The sequence below is a fragment of the Pezoporus flaviventris genome, unplaced genomic scaffold (assembly GCF_033815535.1).
Source record: "Pezoporus flaviventris isolate CSIRO_AGI_PZ_B2104156 unplaced genomic scaffold, CSIRO_AGI_Pfla_v1 ptg000007l, whole genome shotgun sequence".
Classification (NCBI taxonomy): Eukaryota; Metazoa; Chordata; class Aves; order Psittaciformes; family Psittacidae; genus Pezoporus; species Pezoporus flaviventris.
This window is the reverse complement of record NW_026892555.1, coordinates 8,688,826-8,716,669: the sequence shown is the minus strand read 5'-3', so window position 1 is coordinate 8,716,669 and position 27,844 is coordinate 8,688,826. Positions and strand designations below refer to the sequence as shown.

At 37.9% G+C, this 27,844-nt stretch overlaps 1 protein-coding gene across 3 annotated transcripts in view; it reads right to left on the bottom strand.

Annotated features, from left to right (window-relative positions):
* Positions 1–27,844, bottom strand: part of ASAP1 (ArfGAP with SH3 domain, ankyrin repeat and PH domain 1) — a 150,909-nt gene that overhangs the window by 49,398 nt on the left and 73,667 nt on the right. For all 3 annotated transcript variants that reach the window (XM_061447716.1, XM_061447717.1, XM_061447718.1), the window contains 9 exons: positions 22,105–22,177; positions 13,278–13,423; positions 10,858–10,932; positions 10,448–10,497; positions 8,689–8,818; positions 7,880–7,965; positions 7,048–7,123; positions 6,140–6,226; positions 18–118 (listed from right to left, as the gene is read on the bottom strand). In XM_061447716.1, the coding sequence (XP_061303700.1) occupies positions 18–118; positions 6,140–6,226; positions 7,048–7,123; positions 7,880–7,965; positions 8,689–8,818; positions 10,448–10,497; positions 10,858–10,932; positions 13,278–13,423; positions 22,105–22,177 (824 nt within the window). The remainder of the gene's footprint in view (positions 1–17; positions 119–6,139; positions 6,227–7,047; positions 7,124–7,879; positions 7,966–8,688; positions 8,819–10,447; positions 10,498–10,857; positions 10,933–13,277; positions 13,424–22,104; positions 22,178–27,844) is intronic.

Here is a 27,844-nt window from a genome sequence, read left to right as displayed (position 1 = left end):
GCGCTCCAAGAACATACCCATCACTCTTCTTTAAAAGATAACCTTTCTTCTCACTACCATATTCCTTATTCCCCTGCAGCTGATGCATACTATATCCTCCTTGCCTGCTCTGTGAATCCTAAAAAAGGGAAAAAAACACCATTAATATTTCCTGACATGCACAGTTAAGTTTTCCTAACCTTTAAGCCTCTTTTACTTTATTTCTCTTCTCTACCACAACTCCACAAATTCATAAAGATTTAAAAAGAGAACTCCTACCGCATGTAGGAGTTTACAACCATAGGAAAGCTTGCTTTTACATCACTCGATCCTGAACTAACTGCATGTTCAAGATTCAGTTACTTCATAAGGCAAATATTCATCTCAAAATAATGACTTTTAAAATATAGAAATACTGTAGAATCTTACAGTTAAAGAGTAAAATGCTAAGATAAAGTTGCAAAAAGAAAGCAACAGAATATAGCATGCATATATACAGAAAAACACATCTATAAACCAGAATCAAATACTAATCATCACTGGGGTTTTTAATCCAATTAAAAAATATGCACGTAAATCATGAGGTTTAGTGCATGAAGTCAACTGCAAGAACATTTGGCCTGATCTAGTGAAACAACTGAGTGAAACAGATTGTTGTAAGTGCATCAGCAAAAACAAATCCCCCAAAGTTCATTAAAACATTGACTTACTCTCCTAGACTTCGATCACGAAAGGCAAAAGGAACAGAGGGAAGAGAAAGCAAACAATTTAAAACAAGAATTATTATTTTATTTAAAAACCATGTTCCTTGAACATAAATTGCATAGCCCCCACATCTAGTAAAACAATTCCCCTTTCTAACAACAGTACTAGAAAGAAAGCAAAAACTACTCTTAGGCACACTGGTGTCTTTTCTCATCAAGTAACAAAACATCATAACAGAATCTGTGCAACCTTGCATATATGACATTGGATTAAAAAGCACCTAAGATGACTGAAGGATCAATTCTTACTAAATGCCTTCCACTCTTCAATACGTTTAAATTATCTAAAGTGATAGCTAGACTGCATCCTCCACCAAACCGAAGCCAATTCTGAATTTTCTTCCTTTGAAAAAGATCAGGCCCAAAATTAGCTTTTAATTTTTTGCAAGTGTATATAAAAAGGTACCATTAAGGACACATTGACAAAGTTTCAAATATAGCTGTGACACATTTATCTGCAAAACATCTGACAAAATCCCACAAAAAGATCAAAAGAAGTTCCATGACTCCCTTGGCAATAACCTTTTCTCTCTCAAAGCAGTTTCTTCCAATTACCGTAACCAATATATACTGAAGATTACTCCCTCCTATTTTATTCAGTGTCCTTACAACTGTTTTTTCATTTGGTAACAAATTCATAATGGGAGTTGAGAGAAGCGTTTGGTAAAACTGCTGGAAGCAGCACAACGGCTGTGTGCAATGTGCCATGTTTACGCTACCACAATAAGCAGCTTTTTTATTACAAGTGTATTTCAAACCTCCTACTTGTATTAGCTTAGGAAAGAATGAAATGAGACATAATTCCTGTTCCAAAGTGTCCATCAGATGGAGATTTGAGGAAAGGAAAGAATCAAGAAAACAGACATGAAACATGATTCTAAACACTAGCTACAACTTAGAGCTATTAACTTACATGTGTACCAATAATTAGCATACAAAAATAGGGAATAGAAGACTGTATTTAAGGCCTGGTTTCCTTTAGTATTTCAGCTTCTTAGATGTATAAGCACTCTTCAACATGCAAAATAAATACTTCATACAATTAAAGTTATACTAGTGCTCCTTAAAATATTTCCCCCCAAAACTATAAACCATAGTCATTTTAAAAAGTCAGGTAATTCTTGCACAGAAACTGCCCTAAATTAATTCCGAGACAGTAGATAGCAGCCACAAGAGACATTGCAGGTAACACAGCCACCGTAAATTGTACTTCACACAGCAATGCTACAGCTGTAGCACTTCAGCACAACCCAAGATTCAAAGACTGTCAAGAAGTGCCAGGTAATTGCAGAGATTTCAGCAAGGGAGGGACAGGTCTGCAGAACAATGTGCACGAGCATTAGAGATGTCCATAATGCTAAATAAACACCTTCAATGAATGCAAGAGTGAAACAAGAGTTGCATTGTAAGACCTCGAGCAAGTGTAGGGTTTTAGTACATTAGTGTTTCTTCCTGAATGAAAGGGTGGGTGCTGAAGAGCAGTTTTTCCCTACATGTGATTCTAAACTCAAAAACATCCTAAATGCTTAGTAGATTTAACAGCTATACAGGAATCATTTGTCATCTGGGACAGCAGGTCAGCCTGGGATGGGCAGGAACTTTCACTTATCTAATGGCAACTCCAAAGAGGTTAACAGTGACAGAATTTAGTTTGGACAGAAATCACTAATTTCAGCTTCCTTGTCTTGTACAAAGGAGCAAAAGAAACTTAAAGCCACACACCAACAGAGCCTCAATTTTAGTATTTCGAATTGTTCCCCTGCCACAGTAATTTTTGATAAGAGTATTTCTGAATCCTTACAAATCCACCAGAGAAAATCCCCTTCATTTCATATTCTTTGATATTTCCATTTATCCATAAATTTTCCAACTGTGAGATTATAATGCACTAAATATAAGGGGGGAAATGTATTCTTAATCACAATCAACCAGGCCATCTGTCACCATAATAAAGCCCAACTTTACATACTTGAAGATTCAGATATGCACAGTGATGGAGAGGTAACTGGTGAAATTCAGGCCCTGTGTCAAGTTTCATTGCCACTTAGGAAAGGAGTAATGACTACTGGCATGCTATTTCAGGATTCAAACATTGAATACCTAAGCAACAGAGACATTGTTTTATCAACCTCCTCAGTATCTGCCAGCATCATTCTGTTCTGACTCATGGAACTCATGAAAGTCATCACGTTGATTTTGAAACAGACACTTGAACATCCATGTGATAAAATGGTTATTTCATCCAAAGCAGTAGATTCTTTCATTACAGCAGATCTCTCCTGATTTGTCTGAATATCTGAGAATCATAGTATTGCTCCTTGTTCTTCTAGGACACATTTCAATTCCTTTCAAGACAAACACTTTACAACTTTTTCACATAGCTAACATACATGTAAACACATGTTTTTCAGGAGTCCTAGGATTTGTCTACACTATTAAAAAAGCTGCATAGTTTACTCTGGTGATGTCTCTGAAGCTACTTTATTACAAAACTAAATGAAATACAATTATTCTGTTTTGGTGGAAGGTAACCTAACTTAAAACATAAAAATAAAACAAGTCAAATTGTGAAACTTAGACATGTATTTCATTTAGTTATTCCACCTCATAATACTCTATGAGCAACTTGAGTTGTCCTGTATGCAGCCATGTATGTAGAATACACAGCACCAAAGCATAACCCACTTGTCTTACTTTACTTGCAAGAGCTGGTTGATTACACAAGAACTTGAACTTACTCTACAGACAGGAGAGAAGGAGGTGTTTTTCTTTGCTTCCCAGATAATCAGCTTGTGGAAGAAAAAAGGTACACGAGAACAGAGGAGGTCTTGTTCTTCTGTGTGTTGAGAACTGATTCATAAAAACACTTTAGAATTTCCAAATAGCTCTTGAAATTTAATGTTCTCTGTTCCACTTTTGGGGATGAGGATGGAGAATGAGCACGAGTTACATTCAGAGTGATTTAGATGCTGGGGAGACTACAAATGTAACGCATGTATGGGAAGCTCTGCAAGTATTATGGAAGAGATCTAGTAGGTTCATATGCACAGATGGAAGGAAAAGAAGTATCAAGCAGAGCACCGGTATTAGATAGAACTGACAGGTCTACAATAAATTGGGATCTATTCAAAGGTGTGCTGTAGTGCTCCTGTCATCATTTGTGACAAAGAAATTCTGAAAACCGTTGACAGTACAGGGTAAGGCTGTGCTGTCCTTCAGAATGAAGTGATTAAAAGTGCAGGGAAAGGAATAGCATTCTGGCTAAGGTTTATTTGCTATACAGTGTACATCTACATTACGAAAGCACATATAGGCAAGTATTCAAAAGAATAAAAAAACACACCAATACACTATAAGGAATTACTCAGTCATTCCCTATTAACTGTAATTCCACCTTCAAGCCATAATCACAATGCGCTACCTACTAAATTACAGGACAGCCCATACAAATACTTACTTGCCCCAGTTATTGAAGTCCTACTTATGAAGAAGTTCCAAAAGAATTCTAGGAAAGATTTAGTAACCTTCACACCACATAAGAAAGATTAACAAAAACTACTTTTAAAAGTACATTTAGTATTACATACACTGGAAAAATCAGTGCAGCTTTTGTGCATAATACTTATGTCTCAAAAATGTCCTGGAGTTCTCTGAAGGAATTAGCAAGAGGGATCAGACTCGTACAGTGTACCTGGACTTTCAGTGGGCACTTAGTGTTCCTTACGGAAGGTAAAGAATTACATTGCTACAGGACAAGAGAAAAGTCCTCAGATGACCTAAGAAGCAGGAAACAAACAATTGAGTTTCACAGAAAGCTGTGCCAGCACATCTGGTGTGTAACACTAAAACAATTTGGAAAAGGGTGAACAGTCAACTGCCAAAGTTTGCTAGATGGTATTAAACTATTCAGGCTCCCCAACAAAGGCTGACTGAAGAATTTCTGAAAGACCTTAAGACAGTAAACTTGACAATAAACAGCAAGTGAAGATCAGCATAAACAAATGCAAAGCGATGCAGAGGGGAAAAGTGAGATAATATGAGTTGACTATTAAGATTCTAAACCAGGATGATATGGTTATACCCTTAAAGCTGATTAAATTACATACACCACCTTCTCTGCACTAAGCACTCCTCAAAAACCAAGTCAATGTTAGGACTTTTCCACACAACATGTAGTAACAGAAGGTGACCATTTACACTGCTTCAAAAAGCAGCTGCACACGTTCAAAGACAGGAAATCCACTGGGTGGTGAAGAGACTGCAAAGACAGTCAAACTACTAATGGGAGGGTATTCGTTTTACTCTAAGAATCCATTAGTGATTGCTGTTGGACACTTGGCTGATGCAGTACCTTTGGTTGCAAATTACATTCTCATGTATATTTGGTATCAGCAACACTGACCCATCAGATATATGAATGATAATATATATGCAGCAGAATGGCATCTGTTTAATGTTTAATTATTATTAAATATGAATCATTATTATAAATATTTAATCAGCTGAGCAGACACCTAGCAAATGCTAATGTTTGCTTACCCTATGTTCAGTTTTCTCGTATGTAAATAAATCTTTTCCTAAAGGAAAGCCCTCCTCCTCCCCAACGCTCAGCTTTACCATGGCATATTCAGTATTTCTGACTCTCAGGCACTATGATTTGGAAAAAGCCACATTATTATCTCAGGTAAAAGCTGGGATGTACATTATATCTACCTCCTAGTTCAAAAGGAGTATTCCAGTACATCTGCAATGCACATTGCATATTGCCCCCTCTCTCTGATACCAGTGCAACTGATGTATTTTTAAGTGCCCTGACTCAGCCACTGCTATCTGGTTAACATACAGATTTTCTTCCTTACAGTCCAGTATTAGCAAAAGGCATTTGGGAAGCAGAACAGCAGCACAAAATCCACGTGAGTTGGCAGATGAATAGCAACATAGAAACCACATGTAACTGTGGCTTAGTCAGGATCACATAGGTCAGGAAAATCCTGGACACATCCTGGCTGGGGATGGCAGGACAGAACAAGGAAGTGTGCATTCAACCCATCTGTATTTTTTCCTGAACACTCATTCTTTATCATTGTCAAGGACATGATCCTAGGCTGGATGAAGAATCTATCTGACCCATTACAGCTGTTCTTGCAGTACATTAAAAAAGTGCACTAAAAAATTACACAAAAAAGTAACAATTTCTTTACACACAAAACGGAAACACAAAATTAATCTAAAATTATTATCTGCTGATATGCAGTTGAACATTCTAAGTGCTAGTTTTGCCATACGTTCAAAGTCCAACTCTTCTGAACCAGTAAGTACACAAATTAAACCAATTTCTGAAGACATAATTCTTGAATTCACATTATCTCTGAGAATAATGTGTCTAAATGATTTACCTCCTTCTGATCAAGCTGCAGAGAAGATTTTATCAAATCACGAAGGGCAGTAAGCTGTTTCTTTTCTTCATCTTGTGTCTGCTTTATCTATGGAAAGAGATTGCCATTATATGCTTTTTGGCTGTAACTTTCATTTCTTTTATGCACTGCAATGTACTGGTTTAGATGTCTTAAAAACCCAGTTCAACTACTCTGTGCTTCTATAATACCCGAGATTATATCCATGGACTAGTCCATTCTTCTGTGTTCACATTCTATGCACACATTACTTGAAAAGCAAGCTAAAACGAATGTACTCTGCATGCTGTGTTCCATGATGCTTTAATGGCTCACTATATCTAATGTAACTAAATTAGTTTCTGAAATATTAATTAAATAACTCCAATAAGCTTGACAGATGTTTTAAGGAATGGAAATACAGTTTAATTTAGCCACAAACTACAATAGCAAATGGGATTATTATAATTCTGATTATAGAATACAAAAGCACTTGGGTGACAAGCGGGTTTTGATTCCACATTATTACTTGCCTTAAATGAACATCACAAGTTAATTCACTTAAAAACTGCAGTGCTCTCATCAGGCAGTTTGGTTTTTTAGAAATTTAAGAGGTAGCTAAAATTGGTGCTAACAATGTAATCCAATTCAGACTCTGAATTGGTTTTATTTTAATGCAACATTAAATTAGTAATAGAATGAAAGCTACTTTTCCTAATAACTGTAAAAACAGAATAGAAAGTTTAAGATAGACAAGATGTTTTTTCCTTAGTCCAGATATATTCAAAGGACACACTTTGAATTTTTAAGGTACAAATGAAATAAACACCCTTATAGTCATATCTAAAATGTATTTATATAAACAAAATATTTCAATTTTCAGACATGAAACTACTTATAAGTAAACTTACATTATACAGGTCAGCAGCCAACTTTTCAATATATTGTTTAAGTTTATCAGCTGTTTTCAAGCCATCCTGGAAGAAACTACATTGAAAAATACCTGTGATTTATCAGGAATAGGTATAATTCATAACACAAAGTGGATTGTCTTGGGAAAAAAAATACCAGACAAAACCCAATAAAACTTATCCAGCTCCTCCATGTTCACAAACAAAGCAACAACAAACCCTCAACAAAACCAGCCTTCCTAGTCTTTTTAAACTACAATACCTTTCAGGAGTGGAGATACACTGCTGTGACTTTAACAATTATCAAATTAGGGAGAATATAGTTTAGATTATTTTTATCCCTGCAACATGTTTCCCCTTTACGATTTCTAAAACCTTTTTCCTGTATTTAACCTAAGTTCCTGCACATTTGCCTTTGTGGTTCTACTGATGACAAAGTTGTAACTTGACATTTTCACATCAAGGAATTTGAAAGAAATCACTGGCTGTCACAATGGTTTTAAATTTTACATATACTCTAAAAACTAACAGATAGAATAAAGAAGCTGTTTCTAAAACTACTTTCTAGATCTATGCCTCATGAACTAAAATTAATCCTGTATGCAACGTGAGGTTTTCCCTTGGCTCCTTTCTCCATCACTCCCCTACCCCAGTCACTAACTCTCATACACTCTACTGACTGACTACAGTAAGATGAAGGTGCAGACACCTGGTAGATTACAATTATGACACAGAAATTATTCATGCAACCAAAGCAAAGTCAAAACAAAATGAAACAAACATATATGTAAAAAAGGAAATGGTAACTAAAGCTTGAAAGCCTTACACTTACTTGCATTGTGCATGGTAATACTTAATCAGGTTCTGCAGAAGGTCCACACCCTTTTTTGTCTTTATTTCATTAACCTTAATAAGATACTGTACAGACAGTGAAAAACATGTTGGTAATTACTCCTCACAACCTTCAACAGTTTTTAATCAATAAAACATATTTTCCTCAATGAATTAATCTCTCTGTGCTTAAGCTGTGTGCTGACTCATAAGCCACCAGTCCACCACAGTTTAGCAGTTTATTTGGCCATTCCAAGAAATTCCAACACTCCAAACACATGCAACATTTTCAAGAAAAAGTTTCATCTTTTACAACTGTCTTAAGATGTTCCTTTTTAAATGCAGCAATTACTGGCATATTCTAAAAATGTAAATACTTTGCAATAGAGTACTTATAACTAAAATGTAATATAGAGAACTATTAATATAAAAAGCAGTTTTATGGAACTAACAGATCACTATAATTCATAGCTTCAATGGAAATTTTTAAAGGTTTCAGAAAGCACGTTGGAAGAAGAGATCAAAAATACTTCCTGAATGGCTCAACCATAAACCTTAAAAAATAAGAAATATTTCCATAGCATAGACTCAGCACAACCTTAGCATAATAATCTAATAAGAAAGGAATAAACCAAAAGGAAGTCAAGTTTTGTAGAGTTGCTAAAAGAATTATCTTTATATTGATGTACTGTGTGACCTTGAGATCATTGCCTCCCTCCACCCCCATTAAACAACAAATTAGGTTTCACCCCCTTTAAGTAAAAGGGTCCACAAGTTATGGCATCATAAAAGCTGGAACTTGCTTCTTACTTCACACATCTGTAGCTGAAATAGTCGCCTTTCCTTCTCCATTTCCTCTGCTATCTCGGCTCCTGTTATTTCAGTTCTTATCATCCCATGCTGTTTTGCATGTTCTCTTTTTTCCTTTTCAATTTTCGTGCTGAAATTTTAATTACAAAACATTTTAAAGGATTTCTTCTACTAACATGTGACCTTGTATTATTTAGGGAAGGAAAAAAAAAACAAAAACCATCGAGAAATGCCATCCAGAGGGACCTCGACACGCTTGTGAGGTGGGCTGATGCCAACCTGATGAAGTTTAACCATGACAGGTGCAAGGTCCTACCCCTGGATCAGAGCAATCCCAGGCACAGCTACAGGTTGGGCAGAGAAGAGATTCAGAGCAGCCCTGTGGAGAAGGACTTGGGGGTGTTGGTCGATGAGAAAATGAACATGAGCCAGCTTCAGTGTGCACGTGCAGCCCAGAAAGCCAACCGTATCCTGGGCTGCATCAAAAGGAGCGTGACCAGCAGGTCGAAGGAGGTGATCCTGCCCCTCCACTCTGCTCTCAGGAGACCTCACCTGGAGTATTGTGTGCAGTTCTGGTGTCCTCAACATAAAAAGGACATGGAACTGTTGGAACAAGTCCAGAGAAGGGCCACGAGGATGATCAGGGGACTGGAGCACCTCCCGTATGAAGACAGGCTGAGAAAGTTGGGGCTGTTCAGTCTGGACAAGAGAAGGCTGCATGGAGACCTCATAGCAGCCTTCCAGTATCTGAAGGGGGCCTATAGGGATGCTGGGGAGGGACTCTTCATTAGAGACTGTAGTGACAGGACAAGGGGTAACGGGTTAAAACTTAAACAGGGGAAGTTTAGATTGGATATAAGGAGGAAATTCTTTCCTGTTAGGGTGGTGAGGCACTGGAATAGGCTGCCCAGGGAGGCTGTGAATGCTCCATCCCTGGCAGTGTTCAAGACCAGGCTTCATGAGGCCTTGGGTGATATGGTTTAGTGTGAGGTGTCCCTGCCCATGGCGGGGGGGTTGGAACTTGATGATGTTAAAGTCCTTTCCAACCCTAACTATTCTATGATTCTATGAAACATTTATTAATGCTGATAATAAATATTGCAGCACTTCTTAGTGGCCTGACTTTTTCCTTTCATAGCTTTCCCCCAACCTTCTGGTTATAGACAAATGAGACAAAATTAATAATAGGATTAAAAAGGGGAATAAATTGAAGGATACAAAATATGAATTAACTCCTGAGGGCTCTTGAATTCTGATAAAGCAACTGCACATCACTTCCTTGAGAGCATTCCGAACCATTCCACTAACAGTTCTGCAACTGTGATACTACTGGTTTCCAACCTTCTATTTTTATAAATCATCCTTTACCCAGAAAAGACAGGTATTATAGCAAGAAAGTATCTTTTAAAGCCACAGATATTTCAGAAGTCACACCAACTCCACTAAAATTCTTGTCTCAGAAAAACACAGTTCTGCAATACAGGACAACACATAAATCTCACTTTTTATTATAGATATATTTTATGTATATGGTTATGTGTAAATGCCACCTGAAATCTCACAATTCCTTTTACCATGGTCAGTATCTGTGCATTAAGTATGTTCTTTACTACTTCATAAAGCAACTAAAATAGTCTCTATTAGCGCAGAAGAGAGATCCACAGAGGAGATGCCTTGCTCATGTTCACATTCATATCCACAGATACAGCACATGGTTTGGGAAGAGGAGGGAATGGGGGTAAGGGAGAAAAATACTTACAATTTGGTTTCATAATCCTTCCAGGCTTTGTCAAAAGGTTTTTTGAGGTCCTTAGGAAACAGAAAAATCACACAGAGCATTTTTAAAGCTTTGCCATTATGCTTACTAGACACTAAGTTATAAACAGCAATAAAAAATACTGTTTTCTTTTAAAACTTTTCAGGCAACATTTGGAAAACAATGCTATTTTTGAATCTTGTAAAGCAGTGCTTTCCTGGGCATGTTAAGACACGAATTTACAATAAAATTCTAAAGCAGCATCAGAGTCCAGGCAATTTTTAATTTGCTCTTTGGATTACATACATATGAATGGATGCCAATGTAAGAAATACTGCCCTGGATGAATGAAAAAAAGTCACAAGGCAGCTGAACCTGAAACCATGTCCTTAAATAAAGTTTTCAACACTTACCCCTTTAACACCTTTTAGGTCTCCTTTTAAGAGAGAATCCAAAGTGAAAATAACATTGTGGCTTAAACCTTGGAGCTAAAGAGAAAAACATTATACTGTTATAATTCAAAAAAGACTTATTGTGATCTTATCAAACTCCTGTCAACAACGAAGTTGCAATCACCTCAAGATGCATAAATTAATGGTACATTCAAATCTGGGAAGAATTACTAAATATTCATAAACAGACATAGAAGCATTATGATTATTCTTCATTATAAAGGGTAATAATTTAAAAGTAGCATATAAGCAAAGTTCTGAAAATACCTCAAGGTAATCTCCAGTCTTGAAGCAAACATTTGAACACTGCTTAATTATTTAGGAAGCAAATTAGGTTTTGGAACAAATGTTTCTTATAGCCTCCTGAGGAAAAAGCAAGGACCTGCTGTGCTACAGGCAGACAACACGCAAGGCGCATGTTAATTCAGCCTCAAACAAAAGGAGCAAAGAGTGTCACCAGCTCTTTGATTATTCCCAGCTAGTTGCAAAGACTGTTCCTTTCCCTGTCCAGTGTGGAAATCTGGCATCTCCTTAAACTCACCAGAGTTTAAATTTCATCCCATTAAGTCCATGCCTGTTTGATTACATATCTCTGGATATGTTCCATTTGTCTTTGCCAACGTGAATTTAGGAAACCCCACTGCTGTGATCCTATCTGAGCACGTATGGGGTGCATGGCTCTCAAAGGGTCATGACCACAGCAAAGACACATGTATCAGTACTACCCCAGTCTAATGAGAAGTCTGTTGCATCTCCTACTTCATCCCTCCATTTCTCCCCCAAAATACTCAATGAATTCTCCCGTTCCTTGCTAAAGAAGGACAGGGAGAACAATAGGAAGGCTGCAAAATATCACATCCTCTGCTTGTAAACCAAAGAAGTAGGGAAGTGTTACATTAGTGTTTCTAACCCATCATATGTATGGCCCAGCTCCCCTCTCCTATAATGTCTTCAGAGCATATTTTAGTCCACAAAACTGAGTTTTAAGGGACTTTTGTGAAATAGATGATTCACACAGATGACAATATCTAAATGACCACTCAAACAGGTTTTTCAGGTGTAAAGTTCCAGTCACAAACTCCATGTATATCCAAAAGCCATGTATGAAAAATTCAATATTCCATTTTCAAGTGACATTATGCAATCTTAAATACATGCACATAAAAATTTCTCCTTTGTTGCAACAATTAATGCTCAAATACTGATTTTGAAAAAGCAACTTGATCACTTTTAGTGATTAAAACCCCAAAAGATCTTTTTTCTTCACCTGACATCATTAAGGAGTTTGTAGCAGATAGTCTAAGCTTCAATTCTATTGTAAGAGCTAGATTCTGTTTTTCTTTCTACTGAGCTTAATCATTTGCATGACCCCCCCACAATATTATTTCACAATGGAAATAAAAGGAGCCTGGGAATTTTAGAGGATTATTCCTTTCTGCAGTTTGCCCTCCGCTGGATTTTTATCTCAATCCATCACAACCGACAACTCCATTGCAATGTCAGTTTTGTCAGAGAAGGAAAAGAATTATGAATATTAAGCCTACAAGTGATTAAGCTTTCTACTTTATCAACACATGATTGAAGAATAGCTATTGCTGTTTTCATTCTCAACCATTTAAATCTGTTTCCACTTAAGCTAAACTGAAGTTCATATCTCAAATGTGAATTTTGAAAAACAGTAGTCAAAAGGCATGAACAACAGTACATTAGTCCAGCTTTTTTCATTTTTCCAAGTGTAACCATTAAGGATAACCAATTCAAGCCACTAATACTTGGCTTGAAATTACTGAACAATAGCCAGCTAGTCAAAATAAAAATCCCATCTAAATAGTAGTATCTTACTCCAATATGGCAAGATTTTGGAATTGTTTATTACATCGTTGAAGATTTGATAAAACAGTAGCTGAAATGAATTGGAAACATGTCTGATAAAGCAAAACAGTCTCAAATCTAGAGCAAAATATGGGAAAACCCTTTAACAGATGGAAACACATATGATAATTTGGCAAGGAGGGATGTGAACAGCAGATAATTGGTACACAAAGATTAGCTGAGGACATTTAGAGAAAAGGGAGGTGGGAAAAACAGGCCTTAAGCACTTGGAAAAAGCCAAGCACCATGTACAATAACAGAAAAAAACAAGTCATCTGCAAGCACTGCCAATGTTCTTCCCAAACCTCATCTAGATCAATTTAAAGATACCAATGCAGTCATTTTCACATATGCAATCTTCAAACATTTTTTTAATGCACTATTATAATGAATTACTGCAGAAAGAATGAAACATGGAACAGGAAAGGTGATGGGACACCCCAAGAATGTTGAAAACCTAGACTAGTGTTGACAATGGAAAAAACCTAATGAAGTATGAAAGTCCTCACCAGGTTCTTCAGCAGCGTTGATAATTCTTTAGTAAGCGTGGAAAACTTTACAAAAGCTGTGCCAAGATCTGGATTATCCCGACTTAAAAAATTACTTCCGAATTTATCTAGTACTTGTGCATAGTTTTCTTCATTTTGGACATGATCTGAAAAGAAGAAAAAGTAAAAAATGATCATTTAAATATTAAAAAAAATTTACAAATAGGCAAGTTTTAAATCAGCAACTTGAATGTGTAGCACATCAAGGATAAAAGCTCTGTAGTTATCTATAAAGTAGTAAGATCAAGCAAAGGTCAATCAAGCTAAGTACATGTGCTCGTTTTGTGAGCTACGCAGGAATTTATAAGTGTCTACTGTAATGCAAGCTACTTTTAATTGTAATGTAGGCACTTACAGAACAGAAAAAGTCAATAGCATCAGATATAAAAGGAGACCAAGCCTGAACATGACTGCAAGAAGAAACAGGTCTTATAGACAAATATTCCCTTTTCAAGTGCTTTGAAAACCAGAGCTACCACACAGGATGCAATGTGTTGCGGTACATCGCCAAAGACTTGCTTCAATGTTAATGGCAAACTGCATGCACAGAGAGGTCAGAACAAGATGATGACATTTAAGTCAGAGAAAGGAAGCAAAAATCCTTAACTCAAGGATGAAGGAAGTTCTGAATTAGAAACCACTGTGCCCAAAATGCTTTCCTGCTTCTATTAATTTCCTTTCTGGCATCTGTTTGCATATTTTCTTTTATTTCAATTTAGTATCTTTAAATAGAAAGTTTGCCACTGCAGCCCCTAGGAACAAAACTCCATCTCTTAGAGGAATATTGGTGGTATTAATTATTTCACCTTAATGAGTTTCCTAGTCTTACTATGGTTTTTTTTCCTACCAGCCGCAAATACAAAACCACAGAGCTACTGAACTAGATGTGTGTAATGACAGGGGGAAGAAAGAGAAAATAGTTGCCAATAGGTACCATGTTTTTACCACAAACCCACAAGTTTTATATTCTTCAAGCTGTCATATTGCCTGAGAGCAACTGAATTACAAGGAATGGGGGGAAGAAAACTGAAACATAAGTTTCAAACAAGGCTAGCGGGTAATGCTCCACAATCTACTTTGACATTAACCAAGAGCCAATGTAGAGTTAAACAATCACAGTTTTTAAGGTATTATGGGTACGCAAAACAACAGTGCACTAAAGCTCCAACAAAACCTAGTGAAGACCTATAAGATGACAAAAAAAATATTTGCAATATTTATTTATGCAAAACAAAGCCCAAACCCCACGTATTTGACAAGTTCCATTCTAAACAGACATTAACACTGAGGTTTTCAAAATGCCAAATATTTAATCGTATGATAATATGGAATTGTAATTCAAGCAGTATGTTTTTTAATGAAACTGTTCAAAAACCGTATGGTTTTAATCCAAGTGGCTTAGCATCAAATCCAAGGAAACCACTATATAATAATAAAATCTGCATTTTGTTTTGACGTAAAAGCTGTTGCATAAATATAAACAGAAGACTTTATCTAGGAAGGAGCTTTGGCTTATGCAGTCCTGAGATAATAAAGCTCAAATGTACTGAACAGTGCTGAAAGAAAAGGAAGGAGAATGGAATAAGGTCAGGAGAAGTCTGCTAGATCATGAAACCCCTATCCGTGCCTGTGAAGCCCATCTAACCCCACAATGACTCTCAGTATTTTGATTTTAAGCACTGTGTCGTTTCACAGAGTATTTTCAAAAGTGATTTCATAGAAAGACTGAAAAAGAGCTGGAGACAAGGACTGCTTTCTTTATCTGTGGAAAGGCAAAAAAATTCCCCATCAGAAAGAGGAAGCAGGGAGTGGATCATTGTCCTGGAACAATATATAGGAAATTCTCAAGAATCCCAGACTACAAATCACCTAAATCTAGACATGAGGCTTTGATTATGATGTAAAGGGAATATTCTGTAGTTACCACACACACAACATTCAAGTACTGTGTAAGAATAATAGATTGCCATTTTTTACATAGCTATCAGTGTAAATCTTGTCAAACGAGAGCAAAAAAACTTTGTGTTGAAGAGGTAAGGCTGTTCCCTACTTGACCTTAACGGCAGACTCATGAAAAACTAAATCAGCAACGTAGCCTGTGCTAAAATGTAACATACGTAAGCCAACATGCTTAAAGCAAAGAACATGCTTTAATCTCCCTGTACTTACATGAGTGCCTCATGCAAACACAGAAACAACTTCCTAGCATCCCAATAGAATTTTCTTTGCAAAGAGAAAGCTGTAACATGCATGTTTACTTCCTTAGATACAAGTACTGAAGGAAGGACTCTAATAACCCTAGAGAGGGAGGCATGATACTGACAGCAGTACATACAAAAGATAATGTTTGTCTTCTACAACCAGTTCATATCTTCTCAATAACATAAACAAAGCTCAGTACTATGATGAAAACAAAACAGCTTCCCCAAAGAGACATTCTCCTCCTTCAGCAGCTACCTGAGAGGTGCCAGGACCATGGACAATTAAGTCTCTAAACCCACTCCCTTCAAAATGAATATAGGCAGGGACAGGGGCCTCACTAATCACTACCCAACAGGATCTGGTAGGGCATCCAGTACATGAGTCCATGGTTAGAACCTCACTACAGAACAGTAGATGTAGCATAAAGACACGTATTAGACCAGATACAGCAGTGGTATTTTCTGGGCTGAAAGATCATAGAATCACAGAATGGTTCGGGTTGGAAGGGACCTTAAAGCTCATCCAGTTCCAACCCCCTGCCACAGGCAGGGACATATTCCACTAGACCAGGTTGCTCAAAGCCCCATCCAGCCTGGCCTTGAACACTACCAAGGATGGGGCAAGCTCAGCTTCTCAGTGCAACCTGTTCTACTGCCTCATCACTTTCATAGTGAGAAATTTCTTCCTTATGTATGCATCTTCTCCATAATCCACCCCGTCACCTCTGTGTAACACCCAGCACAGGATTTACCTTTGAGAAAACCCTGGTAGGGTGCAGTGCACAGCAATGTTGTGGCATCCCATACTTCAGTGCTACAACCTGTATATTGAAGATTACATATTAAGAAGAAATAATACAAACACATCTGAAGATGCAGATCCAAGCAAGTGAGGAAGAACTGCAGCCTTAGCAGCTTACAGCAGCCTGTTGCTGCACAGCACTACTCACCAGAAGCAGGGAGCACACCTACTTTGAGCCCCGAGCATCCAGAATTTAAGGACTCCCACGGCTGAATCCCACCTTGTTCTGCTACCCCAGGCAGTCACCTGAAGCTATGTCTAAAGTCAGCTTGTGGTAAAAACTTTCCCCAGGACAAAGACAAAACTCTTTCACTGAAACTCGTAACATTCAGTAAGTGCTATGCTTATTTCCCATTAAATAATTACCAGAATTTAGACTATGCTTCAGAACCCAGTGAAATTCATGTCTAATTGTGCACATTAAGTAAGGAAACTGAAGAACAAACACTGTGAAGAGAGGCTAAAGAACAGCCTTTATATAGTAGAGCTAGAAAACACAGCACTAAAATTTAAGCCTTAAAGTCTCCTTTTGTTCACATATATTACTTTGCAAACACTTAATAATAAGACTAATAATATAATTATTCAGAATCCTCATCAGCTTGAAGCTATTTTTATGTTGCACTTCATAAAATGGCTTTATTCCAAGGGTAGCTGGAGGAAAAATAACCAAGGTCAGAGCCAAGCTGCACTTATGAATGAAAAAAGACTCAGAAAGACTTTAGAAAAAGCAAGCGAGCTGCTGAGGTTAAAAACGATGGCAAAAGAAGTTTGCATCCGTTTTCATTTCATCCTTCACAAAGGTGAAATGTAATGAAAAAGTAAGAGAAAAGAAAAAGGATATTCGAGCACCATATTCTTATCTGGCATTGATGAAAATAATGTCTTTTGGACTGACATTGCTGAAGGGAAAAGTAATAAAAGCCTCTCTCAAAGATTCCCAGTGCAAGGAGTGTCTCAGGGAGTCTGCAAGGTTCTCTAGACCATGCAAAGCAGAGAGATAACCAGCCCAGAAAGGTAAATGACTCCTTTTTGCACCTGTGTTCATTACTGCCATGCTTGGGAAGTTCTCAGGGAAGGATTTTCTTTTAACTCTGCTTCGGAGGACTTATACCAAATCCAAGTGCTAAGAGTAGAATTCATAAAAGTTGACAAAATGAGTAATGGCAAGTCACTCACACCCACACACAGAAGAATAAAACAGGCAAACTATCGTTGTAAAGTAAAGCATCTTATTTAAAACAGCCTCTATACTACAGGGAGAATGAGAAGCAAATATATTTTTTTAATTTTTTAATAAGAACTCCAGAGGAAACTGAGAATTCCAGTATGCAGCAGCAGAGCAGTAATGCTTACATATTCTTCAGGCAATTTGTAGAAACTACAGTGTGGAACAGCATTGGTAGACATGCAGGTAAATGCAAAATGCTGAACGACAAACACAGGTTTCATAAAAATAAATGTTTACTTAAAAAAAACAACTACCCACCTCCAGTGAACTGAACACATGGTGGCAAGAAATCCACATGAAATGATCTGTCTGGATTTCTGAGAAGGTCTGGCCCCCACCAAAACAGGAAAAAGGAATTCAGCTAAGAGGGATAAGCCTCACACAGAGGCATGGTGGGGGAAAGGGAAGAATAGAGTTCATTTTCTCAACAGAGGGAGGTCACCAGTGAAATCCTGTATGAAACAGTGACAAGGCCCACGTCACTTTACAACACATGAGTTCGGAAGTAAGATTCATAGTGATAAACTTTGTTGTTCTTTTCCATACAATACTAGAAATTATTCAGGGAAACGGAAACAAAAGCTGACCCTAAAGGTGACATTAATCTGTCCAAACACAGACCTCTACAACAAAGGTACCCATATAGGAGCTGCGGGTCTACCCCTTCTCCTTACACTCAACACAGGAAAAATTACAGCTCAGCTCATCTTGCAGTAACTGCAGAGGCAGTATCTCACCCTAGAAATCTCTACATACATGCATTACTTGTGCACAGAGTCTAGAGCAACAGGCTCACAGATGGGTAGCTCCCAAATTATATATGGAATCCCACGCTGAATGGCCAGTGCATGAACATGTGCATTAGGCAGGGTAACATTTGAGGGAAAACACTTCTAGCTTCAAGAAACAGCTGTGCAACTAGACATTATAAAGAAAGGGTCTTGGGTTACATCATCTTGACATTCAATATCAAGCAAAACAAAGCTGAACATCAGAAATTATTAAGAAACACAGCATGCAGCAGGGCAACATAGAAGCATCACCCTTGTGTGCTTAAACCCTTAAGACTGTATGCAGTTCCAACTCTGTTGCCTGAAATTCACTCTTCTTCCTCCTTGTTTTTGAAAAGAAAGTCTATGCTGCCTTGGAGGAGAGTAAGGATGATTAAATGCACAGTTTCTGTAAAAAAAGAAATCCCCAACAATTAACCTCAAAAAGAAAGATATTGTGGGTGGTTATGGAAACAATTCAATTCAAAAACCTATTTCAAGAGATAGGATGGATGGGACTGAATCAAGTCTTGATTCATCCACCAAGAAGTCCTCTGTCACTACTCAAGCGAGCTTTGGCACTTTCAAGCCCCCTACAAACCCTCATGCCCCAGAACAAGTCCCTCAGTTTCTCATCAGCTGTGTCATTGTGGTGGGCCTGAGGCCAATGATTTAAGACATGGATAGGGCCAGTCTCCTCATCAAGGGACTTAAGGCCTGAGGACCATGATCAGCATCACTTAGCAAGAGAACATTTAACAGGGCTGATGGAAGACTATGAATGATAAAGATTTCCATGAATTTAATTTCTTTAGACAAAATGAGCTGTACAAGTCTGCTAACAAGTACCCAGCATCATGGTATGTGTCCCGACACGGATAATTCCTGGCCTTCAGATCACTGTGAGCTGAGAAAGTGTTTGAAAATAATTAACTTATAAAAATATACTCCCATCTTTGCACTGTTCTACTCCCTCAGGCATCTGCTGTTGATCACTGCAGGAGGCCATGTGGACTGAGCTGATCCAGCTCAGTACTGTGGGGCTTGCATGGAGCTTTATGGTTTTATTTCTCTATTGTGTAAATTCTTTTGGCTATATTTGGGAGTTATACCAGGGAAGTAATGAAAAAGAGCTATTGAAAATCTACAACAAAACTAATTGTGCAATCCACGTCTGCTTCAATTCAATCCAAATGTTATGGGAAAGCCAGTCAGAACAGATTCTCTAAGAAGTTCAAGCACCGCTCACGTAAGATGGGTTCCTGCTTACAGATGCAATCTATCATGTCTGAAGTAAACAGCAAGGCAGATAAGGAGGAAGTGGTGAGAAAGAGGCACCAATTTCTGTGTCTCACTGGATTTCATAAACAGTACTTTCCCAAACAGTACTTTCAGATTGGGAAAAAAGGATGAGGCTTTTCTAAGGGATTTCCACATTTCTGGGCTGGTATGTTTTCCTTTCCACTGCAGAAGGTCTAAATCTAAATATGACAAATGGGTGAATGATGTACACAAAAAGCAGAAAGTATTTGGGGGACATTTAAGCTCTCTTTGTAACATAAGAGAGTCCCTTGTGACCCACCATTCAGCAATGAAGAGGAATGAACCAACACAACAGAGAGCTAAGGCTTTCTGAAGAATTCTGTATGAGATACTGCAGCGTGTGAATGCTACTCTTCAAACGTAACTCCAGGCAAAAAACAAACCAAACCCCCCACTAATATAGCCCCAAAAATCCTACCTATAATTTTTTTGTAGGAGTATGAATTGGATTACTGAACTGGAGAGAGAAGAGTTTCTATTGCCTCTGGATAACCACTTCTCACCAGCCCAGCTGAGTTCTGAAAGGAGACTATGAAGCAAGGGAGTTTTTAAAAAGACATTTCCTACTCCAGTAGTTTAAACACGGCCTCACCTTCTGGCAAACAAATTTGTGAAACAAATTCCAATTCTGAGATCTCAAACTGTTGTTCGAGGCCTTCTTTTGAAATACAAAAATAGTCAATTTCTTCTTGAACTGATAAACAACACTGCATTTTACAGCTGGTTTTAGTATGGTTTAAGTGAAGTTAAACATCAAAAGCCACTTTCATCACTGAAGCATAAGAAAATAGCTGGCTTACAGGCAAAATGAGTTTGAGTTTTAATTCAGTTACTTTATACTCACAAGGTTTCACACACATAACACATGCTTTCGGTCTTGCTTTTACTAACACTAGTTCATGTTTCTCAATTACTGTATGACTGTCTCCTGTGCACACCTTTCCCTGTTATAGTGTAGCCTATCACCAACAGCATTCTGAAGAGGGAGCTAGAGTATTGTGCATAGCGCTTGCTTTACCCAGAGGAAATAATAGTTACTTGTACCTTTGAAACCAGACTTGTCAAAAAAGGAAATAATTAAACCTGAAACAAACAAAAACTCAGCTACCTGACTATCTCTGGTCCTTTTGAAATATAGAGGTAGCCAATTAAAACCATTAACCAAACTTCTATTGCTTTTACTCTATGTGAATGATTCATGCCATAGCATGGCCTACTTACTGAAAACAGTATTACTTTTATTATGAGGCTCAAATCAAATTATAACTAAAATGCCTAGTATCATTTCTGTATTTCAAACCAGGCAGAATACTTTTTGTGTGTTCTGCAGTTTTCAGTAGGTTGGAAATCTGGTAAGTAGGTACTTCCAAAATAGAAAAGCTACTTTAAGCATCTGAGTACTTCTATAAGCACAGAACTAAAATATCCACCCTACCAAAAAGTAATCTCATTTTGTATCAGGCTTCACAGTCTATTGGGAAAACATTCATCAACAACTGAAATTACAGAAAAGCTAATTAAAACATGATGCTAGTAGAGCAACAGTATTAGTGATTGGCGGAAAAGTTAGGACCCTACCATACATTAAAACACTCCCACACTTCCATAACCACAAGTTAATGGTACAACACACAGAATAGAACTAACACCACTCAGAAGTGGCTCTTAGTACTATTGCTAGGGAATACAAACTGGGCTTTTATAAAGTTCAGTGTTTACAGCCAGATAGTTATTACAAGGCGTACAGCTCTGCTACCGTATCTGCCTTTGGCACAGTGTTTCGACCTTAAGAGAAGCAGAGGTAGAAGCCAGGTAGACTTTATAATATCTCCAAAATCTAATTTGTACATTGATCTGTGCTTGATCATGATTTGTTACTAAACTCAAATGGATCATCAGTTCACATTCCAGCCACCTATCCTCCCACAAAATTACTTCTACAGTTCCAATAAAACACTGACAGCGTCTTCGAACAAACAACATAATGACAAATCTCCACTATTTTAGGTAAGAGAGGAAATACATAATTTTTACTGTCCGTGTCACAAGGGGAGAGCACGTGTTGAAACAAAATACATCTACCTATAGATATTTCCTTTTGTTTTTTAAACCTTTTAGCAAGTTCTCACTCTTGTATCTCTTAGAAGTGCACTCCGTAAATGCAGTCTAGAATGCTGTTGTCACCATTCTAGCTGGAGGTAACTGCTTGAAATATCATCACAGCAGGAAAATTTACCCATGGGAGTCCTCCCAGAGGCCTTTGAGAAGGAATTTGAGGGTTTAAGAACTGGAAAGCACATATATATGAGGTATAATCAGAAGCAAAGAAAGCATGTTTCTACATCCAAACACTTCTGAGCAGTGTTCTGCTACACACTTCAACAGGATAAATTGCAAGACACTTCTCAAACTGGAAATCAAATCCTTAGGTTTTCATGTAAAACGTAAAACAAAGTCTTACCTTGCCCCGAATTATATATTGCTTTCACAGATTTTTTCACCTTCTGTAGAGCAGTTCTGTCTTGATCCAATGCCTACAATATCAAGAAATAAACAAACTTTCAATATTTACTTCAGCAATCCACAGAATGCCAGAAAATTAGTTTCACAGGCTGGAAACAACTGCCAATACAACAAATCCAGCCTGCTGGAGGGTCTGAGGTCATTCAACCCCTTCAGGACTAATTAAAGAACTGAACTGAAAGTGCTCTGGCGGTACAGCAGAGCACTAGTGACAGTGCTGAAAGGCAAACACTATGTCAGTTTTTTTAAGGGAAAAACATTTATTCAAATTATGTTAAAAAAAAACAAACAAACAAAAAAACGAGAAATAGTTAGCAGATGCTTCCACAGCCCTCCAGTTTCTACTAAATTAATTGTTAACTTCTGTGGTTTTCCAATAGTAATAGTCTTCCAATTATAGAAACAGATTATCACACTAACCTCTTGCACTTAACTCCACAAGATAATTTTAGAAATAGAGCAGATGAAAAATATCAAAAGGACTAAGATCTGATTTTGTGCAGCATCATGTGACTGAAAGGAAATATTTATTATAACAGTCAAACATGTATTTTCAGGATTCCATAATTCTGAATTTCAAGTTCTCTGCAATAGTTTCAAAATCCAGACTGAAATGTTACTAAGCAATAATGAATTCAGGATTAGCTGTTTAGGTACTTTCCTTTTTAACCAACGTCACTCCTCCCTACCCGCTCCCAATCTGATTTAAGGCATCAAATCAGCATGAGAAAGAACTATTATGATAAAGCAGAAAATAAAAACAAAGCAACCATTAGCCTAGACTTGTGGAATCAAGAAACTTAAAAGCTACTGTCCTTCACAGGCCCTGTGTGCAGCGATCCAGTTAATTTCACTGAAGCTATCCACAGAGAACACACAGAGAAATGCTTAAATCATTTCCTGGGTTTTTTTTCCCTCCCATTTAGGTCATAGGCAATTCCCCATCACCGAAAGCAACATCAGATTAATAATCGCAAGTTTTAATGAAGCTCGAATCATTTGCCATATTATATTTATGTCCAAATCACTGAAGATTGGAGAACTTCTACTCAGGTTCACCGTTGGAGTAGCAGTCCAACTGTGCCTGTTTGCTGCTGTAGACAACAAAATTCCTGTTGCAGAGACCCTGGGGTAGAATATTATCCAAATCGTTTAAAGCTTAGAGCTCCTGTGGGTCTGGTACCTGGAGACTGGCACACTAAGGCAGAATGGCAGCTACTCCCATAGCAGGATGTACATCACCACAGAGGGTTACTACACGCAACACTATGAGTGAATACATAACCAGTGAGCAGAGCTTTACTGTCAAAGCTGAGATAACTACATTGCACTAGACATTGAAGCTCAAAAAAAAAACAAAACCAAAACCAAAAACCAACCCACAGCAGGAGCTCCAGGTCAACTGGAGCGTTAAAACAGTGGAGATGGTCATGCATGAGGATAACACTCCTAGGTAAGTTCAAGTGAGTGTTTCACTGTATGCACACTTACACCCTACAGCACAAATACAGAGAATGGATTGAGAACGCCCCTGAGGAGAAGGATTTAGGGGCGATGGTTGATGAGAAGCTACATAATGACTTGGCAGCATGTGCTTTCAGCCCAGAAAGCCAATCAAATCCTGGGCAGCATTAAAAGAAGCATGACCAGCAGGTTGAGGGAGGGGATTCTATCCCTCTGTTTGGCTCTCATGAGAGCCCACCTGCAGTATTGTGTTCAGCTTTGGGGGCCCCAACATAAGAAGGATGTGGAGCTGTTGGAGTGAATCTAAAGAAGGCCACAAATCTGATCAGAGAGCTGGATGACCTCTACTATGGAGACAGGCTGAGACAGTTGGGGTTATTCAGCCTGGAGAAGAGAAGGCTCTGGGGAGACCTTAAAGCAACTTCCAGTCCTAAAGTGGGGCTACAAGAAAACTGGAGACATGTTACATAGAGATATATGTGGGGACAGAACAAGGGGGAATAGCTTTAACCTGAGTGCAGATTTAGATTAGATATTACGAGTAAGTTTTTCCCTGTGAGGGTGGTGAGACACTGGCATAGGGTGCCCAGAGAAGCTGTGGCTGCCCCATCCCTGGCAGTGTTCAAAGCCAGGTTGGATGGGGCTTGGAGTAACCTGCTCTAGTGGAAGGTATCCCTGCCTCTGGCAGGGGATTAGAACTAGATGAGCTTTAAAGTCCCTTCCAACCCAAACCAGTCTGGGATTCTATCATATATAGATAAACCAATTAATTTATTTTGGAGTGGTCCAATTTTAACCAAACAAAATGTTACAGTTGAACTGTATAAGGATCTGTTACAAAAAAAGATGCAGTATTTCTGTTAAAAACCACCATATTCTCATATCACACCAAAAACCACCATATTCTCACATCACACCACTTCCATGGTAGTTAAAACTAAAACGTTTGGAACCACAGAATTAAAGTTCTTTCTAATATTATTTCTCTCTAGTTTTCAATTTGCAGCAGAACAACAGATTCAAACACTCAGAAATGTAAATGCCATTATTTCTTTTGTGCCCAGTAAAATTGTGGATTTTATTTGACTTCCACCTTGACAGAAATTGTTTGAGTTTAATAAATTAAGAACTCTGAGTTCCTTTTCCAGACAGTGCACAGCAGGTGATTCTCCTTAGATTCCTTTGCAAACACTGTCAAAAGCTTTTACTTCTGTCTGCATGCTATGCCAGACTGCTGTTATACATTTCTACTGAAGTTCTATCTTCAGTGACCAGAAAAATATGATTCACTTGTCCTTGGAGAGTTTGAATGCAGGATATCCTAAGAATTTGAAGCAAGTATCTTGGAAAAAAGACAACCATTAACACTGATGAGATTTCAGAGATAAAGCTTTGTACTAAATTCTAATATTGAAGCAAACTGGATACTCAGGAAGAGGAAACAAATACAAAAACTCCAAGAAAGACAGTACGTGTTCCTAATGTTATCAATCTAGAAGTCTAGGACAAATGGACTAGAAAAATCTTTCAAATTGGATCTGCTATTAAATTAAACTTAATCACCAGTGTGGGAGCAAGAGGAAGGGAGCATTCATTATTTTAAGAGCAATCAATGATGAAGCGATACACAGAGATGACATCCACTGCCTGAAGGAGCCAGTGATCTAAGTCAGAATAACATCACAGGTCAACCTTGTGCTTTTATATTTGCAAATAGGAACTTTATGTGAACTAGTTCTTCTTTTAGACCAAAACTCTCTATATATCCATGCACACTTATAACCCAATACCTGGGCAGTATGTGGAATGCCTACTGAAGTGGAATCCCAAGCCTGCATAGGATTCTAGGTACACACAAACTGTTACCTAGGGGGTTTTGGAGTGGGTTTTTGTGGGGTTTTTTTGATGGCTGTTTTTTGTTTTACATAACTGTAGGCAGTTTGTGTCCAAGTATAACACATTCCTTTTGAATGTCATTTGCTAATGACTTTTAGCTGCACCCTGCTGTAAAGGAATTAAGCTGCACTCAATGCTCAATTCAATTATTATTCCAGAGTAAAGTTACCTTTTAAACATGTTAAACTAGACAGAACAGCCCTTGCTTCCCCCTTTAATGGGTACTCCAAGGTGTGCTTTCCCCCTAAATTTTATTTTCCAGCATTCAGAATACTAAATATTTTTACTCCCCATGTTTGAAAACACAAAGTCTGATCTTTCAGTAAAAGGGACACTTACATCATTGAAAACTACAATGCCTTAGAGAACCAAGGAGTCTCTGTGACAGTCTCTAGGTATTCAGATGTATTCCCCTTCCTACCTTCCTACATACTGAACTCTTCCTTATCACCCTGGAAAATGCTTCTTTCTTCATTTCTGTGATACCAGTTCCCAGGAGGCCTTTTTAACTTCTCTGAGAGATCCTTTTCATACCATCTTATGCATTCTGAAAAGACATAATCTACTAAAGTTACCTGCAACACAGCTTTACTACCTCTTGGATGAACAAAGCTTTATTCTTGACAACAGTCATCTGTGAGACAACCTCTATTTTTATTTAAAATAATGCAAAATTAGGGTTCACAAAAACTCCTGACACATATTAATGAAGAAATTAAGGAAAAAACAAACCCCATTCTATTTAGTCTGCCTATATAAAATTAAGCAAGGAAAACTTGCCCCTCATACATAGCAGGTTTGCTGCACATGATCTCTGACATACGCCCTGTCAAGGTTTCATATTGCTGCATTCCCTTACATTGAAGCTTATGCTCAATAAGAAAACAGCCTGATCATGCAAGATCAGTCTGGAACCCCCCCAGACAGTCACCTCAGATTTCATTTCTCCTTTTGATCAAAATTCAACTACTTTGAACCTGGACTGCAATTTCAAACCACCAACCTCATTCAGATCTGTACTACTGAAGAAAGTGGTGCCTCTTCTTCATACCAGAGAACTCATGTTGGCTACACACTGTGACCCAGTTCAGTGACTGCTGTGATGACCTTAGCTCCAAGAAAAACAGAGGCTCCTTATGAGCACTGTGGATGTAGCTCACCTTCCATCAGAGCATGCACACTGGCAGTGATTTGTACTTAGAATGACCACTTCACATTCAGAGGCAAGACTTCTTACAGCACCCTCCTTCTCAACATGTACATTTACTGATAGCTATTCATACAAATATAAGAACTGAAAAACTTGTCCACCTGAAGAAACAAAACCAGATTAATCTGGGGGAGGAGGAAGGTGAGTCCTACCAATGGATCACTGATGTACATAACTTTGTATTTGCACATATACTTTTACCAGCATGACGCAGCACACACGTCAGCAGCAGGTCAGAAAAGGGATATGCTTACATCCCATAACCCACGCTGCAGTCCTCTCTCTGAGATGAGGCAGAGCTCTGCAGACACTGCTTTTGCCTCTCTTCTGCTCTTTAAAACCTGACCTCTTCTCAGTAAAGGCTGTTTCTATTCTTGGGCCAATTTTAATAGCTACTGAATATTATACCAGAAACTGTACTACTGCGCAGTGTGTGAAGTGCTCCATTCTGGATTGTTCTCAACATTTCATATATTAAAACCTGCAAACTCATGTTTAGATAGACCACATTGTTTCTTTAGAACCTTCTATCTTTTCATTATGTATAAATACATATATATTTGTGTGCCTACATGTGGGTAGATACCAATATGTTTGTATGTATGCATACGTACATCAAAGTCTATATATTAGGAATCATACTTCAGACTATCTGATGTGGTTATTACAAATAAATATTAAAAAGATGGACTGAGCAACACAAATATCTTCCTTTCTTGATTGATGTAAAACTACTGTTACAGAAACTGATCACAAATGCAGTTCAAGTACATATTAAATCCAGCTCTGCTATATATCAGTATGATCCCAGAAGCAGATGCACATTTGCACAGAGGATGCTATGGCCCCTTCAGCCCACTCAACCTACTAAAACATCAAACATGTTTTATGTACCCTGAAAACCTTTACAATTTCAAGAAGAAAAACCCCACTGATTTCTGATTCAGCCTTATAAAGAGTGGCTCAAGGCACTGACAATCACATTAATATGTCAGCATACATTATTAATTCCTCCAAGTAGATTATTACCCAGAGATGCATTTTCCAACTGGAACAAACTGCTCAACCTCATATCAGAGAAGGTTTAGAATTTCACCCCATTTGCAGG